General features: G+C 34.7%; 1 protein-coding gene across 1 annotated transcript in view; it reads left to right on the top strand.

The window, feature by feature from the left end:
- The window catches only part of SLC5A8 (solute carrier family 5 member 8), a 74,434-nt gene extending 69,601 nt beyond the window's left edge, over nt 1-4,833 (top strand). Inside the window, exons 13-15 of the mRNA XM_032647274.1 lie at nt 217-320; nt 2,575-2,654; nt 2,914-4,833. Coding sequence (XP_032503165.1) covers nt 217-320; nt 2,575-2,654; nt 2,914-3,039 — 310 coding nt within the window. The 3' untranslated portion in view covers nt 3,040-4,833. The remainder of the gene's footprint in view (nt 1-216; nt 321-2,574; nt 2,655-2,913) is intronic.
- Nucleotides 4,834-6,000: the final 1,167 nt, after the last annotated feature.

The raw sequence follows: 6,000 nt of genomic DNA on the forward strand, positions 1-6,000 counted from the left end.
GAATAAACATGGACATTTAGTATTCTAGTATGTGGTTAAGAGTAAGTCATACTTTTATTTCCTGATCCAATAAGATAAAATTGGAACAGCAGGTGTGGACGTTAAAAACATGATTAAATATTATATTTTGACTTTGCCATGAGGTTTATTGACACATACTGTTGGCTGCTAGTAGCATGCATGAAATCTTACGGTTATGCTTTTGCTCTCTCTTAGGACTCCACTGATGGATAACTGGTATTCTTTATCATATCTATACTTCAGTACTGTTGGAACTTTGGTAACGATATTTGTGGGAATGCTTATCAGTTTATCTACAGGTAACTAAACATTAGTATTGCTGTATTACCGTTACATTCGTTTTTACTATATCTGTTTTATAAGTATTTATGTTATTTTACTATAGTCCTAACAACTAGTTTAATTATTTGTTCCATTTTACTCATGGGAAATTTTACGGCCTGGTCTTGAAAACAGAAGACCCACCTCAATTTGAATCTTTGTTATGCCATTTATTAGCTGAAAGAACTTATAGCTACGACATAGCTACTCTGAGCCTTAGCTATCCTATGTATAAAATGAGGATAATAATTGACCTGCCTATCTCACAGGTCTCTGTAAGATAAAAAGAAAAGGCTTGAAGAAATTGTGTATAGGTACTACAATGCCAGGGATTTTACACATACCATTACAATAGCTCTGTGCCATGATCGTCTCATTGTCCTGCACTGACGCTTTGTAAAGAAGTATACCTCTTTACTTTGTAAAGAAGCTACTTTGTAGAATTCTACCGTCTCTCATTGTTTTTTGGGACCTGGATAGCACTGTCTTTGAAACTTCTATGATACTTATATCACAGGATGTGTATTTATAATTAATAAATTATATTAATAATTAGTGGTGATATTAATATAATTGTATCAATGATTATATTAACATTTTATAATTATTTTAGACATTACAATTTATAATTATTGTAAACTTATAATAATGTTTGTAGCTATTTGTTACCTCTCAAACAGTTGTTTAAACTATTCTCTTTCGTTTCAAAAAGGACTATGCTTTTTCTCCTAAGTAAAATTTCCAGCACAGTAGGTTTACTCTCTTATCTGTTGTGATATATTTTAAGACAGATCTTAAACTTTTCCACCAATAACCCAACTGTTCAGATCTGGAACACACCTAACCAATCTCCTTTTCCTATTTGACCTTTGGTCCTTTTTCAACCCTTTTTTTTTTTCCTTTAAAAAAATGGGAGTGTCAGAGTACTCCCTCTGAGTGCTCCTTCCCCCCCCTAAAATACTTTGATTCTGATAACCTTCTACAGCTTTATCTTTTGCTTTAAAAAGTGAAGGTGAACAGGCATCCAGTGATTAAAAAACACTTCAACTTCATTAATCTCATATATAACTTATTCCTACTTCATACCATCAGTGAGAACCTTGCAAAAAAAGTCTAGAAGCATAAAATCCTGATGCTCCTTGGGAAATATATTTAAAGATCTACTGTAGGATACTAGGAATATGTAGGAATTCAGGCCAAACAGACTTGGTTGGCATTTCAGCTTCACCTAATCACAGATGGTGCACCATGAATGTGTCTCTTCACTGGTAAAGTGGGGTAAATATTTTCCTACCTGGACTATGAGCTATGAGTGCAGTGATTATTTTATTCATCTCTGTCTCTCCAGCACCTGGTAGAGTCTCTAGAACATGGTAGGCACTCAACGATATTGAATGAATTAATTTAAGGTTGAACCCATCTCCTGAACAACAGAGGTTCCCTTAATTAAAAATCTAGTATTTATACTAAAATGGTGTTTCTCAAACTTTAGAGGGCAGAAGAATCACCTTGGAAATTTGGTAAAAATCAGGACTCAGTGGCTCCACCCACAGAGGTTCTAACTGGGTCAGTCCAGGTTGGAATCCAGGAATCTACATGTTCAGTACATCTCCAGGTGGTTTGGATAGAGGTAGTTGGAGAACAACTCTTTGAGATACACAGTTTTAAAACCTCCTCTCTGATTCACAAATAAAATGCCGAGCCAAAGAATAATTTTTGTAGAGCAAAACTTTAGGGAAGAGAATTTGGATCAAACACCTATCATCATACTGGTTTTCATTTAAATAATTTATCCAACAATTCATAATTTCCTGCATTTCTTCACACATTCATAGCCACTAAACTGGGGAAGGGCAACTCCATCAAGCAGAGGTTTGATATTTTATTGGTAGATCATGAAGGATGCATTTAAACCAGTTTTCCTACCAGTATTGGGCCAGATGACTCTTCCCTAGTTGATACCAGATGAGACAGTTGGCTTGCATTTAACAATCACCTTATTTATCTTTAAACACTAGACTCATATGTATCAGTGACAGGCTTGCAGAATCTGAGACTGACTGAGGGAAGAGAAATGGTAGGCTAAGTCTCCAGCACCATTTAAAAGACTCTTTCTCTTTGTGTTTTATAAGTGCATAGAAGTGAACGTGCCCAAGTTAAATGTGTGTATGATGGTCCGTCACCGGGTAGTTACATATCTTTTTAACAATGTAAATAACGTATGTTTTTCAGGAGGAAGAAAACAAAACATAGACCCCAGATTCCTACTGACCAAAGAGGACTTTTTATCCAATTTTGACGTTTTTAAGAAAGTGAGTTGGCTTTCTTTTTCCTTAAATTAGTAAGACTGTGCTTTTATCACCAGGACAGAATACTAGTTACTCCTCAGACTTTCTTTTGGACAAGGAAGGTATTTGCCTTCCTTTTTTTAATGATTTATTTCTGTTGTTTATCTCTGCCTCAAAATAGACTATGAAGCTGATTTAGAGAAAGAAAAGTAGTAGTAACAATTCTTTAGAGTTGAACGAACAGTTTCTTTTTTCTAATCACCATGTTAACATTTTCTTTTAGAAGAAGCAAGTTTTAGACTATAAATCTCATCCAATAGAAGATGATGGAACTGATAATCCTGGCTTCAACCATATTGAATTGAACTGCACAGATCAAAGTGGCAGGATCAATGGGACTCGTTTGTGAAGCAGCTGTGATGCTAAATTATCTTAAACAGTGTCCCAGTTTTATATGTTTAAAGCAAATTTTGACTTTTACTTTCTATACTCATTAATTGATGCTACTCTGAATGTAAGAGTTTCAGCATCAGTATTTTCCTCTATCTCTCTACTATTATATCAGTGAAGCTGTAGTTGTGCAAGTTGTGAAAGTTTTGAAAGTTGTGACTACATATGTGCTGAAAAGCTAATACACACATATACACACATACTCGATGGTCAAAAGCATATTCTTAAATTAGGGCATCATTAAAAATATTTCCCTGCATTTGGTGCTAGCATATATTTTGGAGTTTGCCGAAATCATAATTAATATTGAAAAGGACCTTTCTCCCTCCTACCACATACTCTCTTCTTAGGGAGCAATGAAGTGACAGGTCTGTGCTGTCTCGATCTTTGCTTCTCATCAACCCCTGTCAGCCCAGGGCACGTTTAATCTTGGAATTGATTCTGGCTTGGGAAGGTGGTAATCAAGAAGCATCCTGTTTGGGACAGAACATGGGCCCAATGGTCCAGGTCTTTTCGGTGCTATGCATCTCTTGTGCCTTTTTGCTTGCTAACTAGAGTTCCTGGCCATTGGCTGCTCGTATTGCCTTTCTTAGACTCTGGTTCTTATCTGGATTCCTGGTTTCTCAGCCACTAACTTTGGTTTTGTTGCACGTATTACCTTTGCCTTCCTGATTTCCTGTTCACTCTATTGCCTTGGTCTTGTGTATGTCTTGAGACACCCAATGTGAATCATGCTACCCCAGATCCTGGTTCACTGCATCCTGGCCTATAAATATAAACTCCCATGAGCCTTATACTGACCAAAGTACTTTCAGCTAGGTACTTACAGATTTGGTGATCCAAGAACATTTACACAATTAAAAATGGGTAAGCTCTGTGGAATTAGATGATTCCATTGAATGCTATGAAGCTGAATGTCAACTAATTTGCAATGATTTAAATTTAAATGTACATATGCTTAGACATATCGAATTCCAATGTATCCACCTGGTTGATGAGCTAAATTACATAGGCAAATACTACTATTTTTGTTTAGTGTTCCAGAATTACTGAATATATGCTATGTTCCATGCTTTAAAATTTTAAGTAGCAATCTCAAAGTTTATTTTGTTTATTTTCCTACATTTCTAGCTAAGACTTTGGTTACAGGCTTTCATCAATAACTTATTTTTTTCTACAGTTCACACATTAGATACTGTTTAGAAGGGTTTTTTCTTTAAGCATTATACTGTTTTAAAATAATAATGTGTGAAATATTTAGGTACATTAAAATATTTTATGATTAAATAATTTTTGCTTATTGTCTGATATTTAGGTGAGCATGCTGTACAGAGGTTGGCAATTAAAAACATTAAATGTTTTTAATGTTAATGTTTTATTCATGTTATTAAGAAACATTAATAAAAAATAAGAAATAGCATTAATCTAAAGCAAAGAGATTTATACATTTAAATTAATGATATATTCACATATTTTCTGTGTGTATAGTTGTTATTTTTTAATCAACATATTTGTAAGCATCCATCAAACTTTGTAACTCTTCCTATGATTTTTTAATGAGTAGGAAGATATAATCTTATTTGTTTTATGTGAGTGTGATTTGAACAATTGTTATTTATTTAGTAATTCTAATGCACATGTGTGTACTTGCCTTCAATTTTGGAAATCAAAATCAGGTTATTTAAATAATCTTTTCTCTTTTCTGACTGCCAAGGAGTTATGGAATATATTCTTTTTTTTTTTTTTTTTTTGCTGTACGCGGGCCTCTCACTGTTGTGGCCTCTCCCGTTGTGGAGCACAGGCTCCGGACGCACAGGCTCAGCGGCCATGGCTCACGGGCCCAGCTGCTCCGCGGCATGTGGGATCTTCCCGGACCGGGGCACGAACCCGTGTCCCCGGCATCGGCAGGCGGACTCTCAACCACTGCGCCACCAGGGAAGCCCTATATTCTTAATGAGAGATATAACACTTACATTCTTGTCCACTTGCTTTTAGGAAAATCTGTCTTTGTGACATTAGGAATTGTCGCTATTTTACTTTTATAACACATGAGAGTACCAGATTTCTATCTTAAGAAATCAAAGTAATGTTACTATTAATTATTAAAAATTATTTATCTTATCTAAATCTTTGGGTTAAACCAAATAAAGGTAAATTGTTAATGTAAATTTAAAAATCTAATGTTCTTAATTATTTTGAATCACAACAATGCTAATGGGAGGGAAAAGTCACATAAGTTACCTATTTCTTTTGCCACTAATAAGTTGTATGACCTTGAATTTATCCTTAATCTCTTCTAATGATGGAACTTAACACTAAACACGTACCTACCTCACAAAAATAATGTGACCATCAAAGATCAGATAGTGCTTTATTAATTCAAATAGTGTTACTTAAAATTTCAATTGAAATTGATTGGGAGTCAAAATTTGAGACAAAGTTTATTTGCTAGTTTTGAAAGAAGATAAGCCGTTAATAATTTGCAGTGTAATGATATGGAAATAGTTCCTTACTCTAAAAAAATATATGCCATAGAAATACTAAAATATAGTTAGGAATCAGCAGGATTATTCTAACAGAGAGAATGTAAACTCTAAAGAAAGCTACAGACCAATCATATTCACTCCATAGAGAAAATAAAATTTTATATGTAGGATATAAAACAGTATACATGTATATTCATCTATTTAGTTGCTTATGCAATCATTTTCTCTCTAGACCAGTGGTTCTCAATGGGGCAATTTTGCATCTCAGGGGACATGTAGAAATATCTGGATACATTTATGGTTGTTACATCTGGTGAGGAGGTGCTACTGGCATCTAGTGGATAGAATTCAGAGGTGCTGCTAAATGTCTTATGGTGCACAGGGCAGCCCTTCTCCTCCACAACAACAACAAAAAATGATCCTGCCACAGCTAT

This window comes from Phocoena sinus, chromosome 10 (genome assembly GCF_008692025.1).
Source record: "Phocoena sinus isolate mPhoSin1 chromosome 10, mPhoSin1.pri, whole genome shotgun sequence".
Classification (NCBI taxonomy): Eukaryota; Metazoa; Chordata; class Mammalia; order Artiodactyla; family Phocoenidae; genus Phocoena; species Phocoena sinus.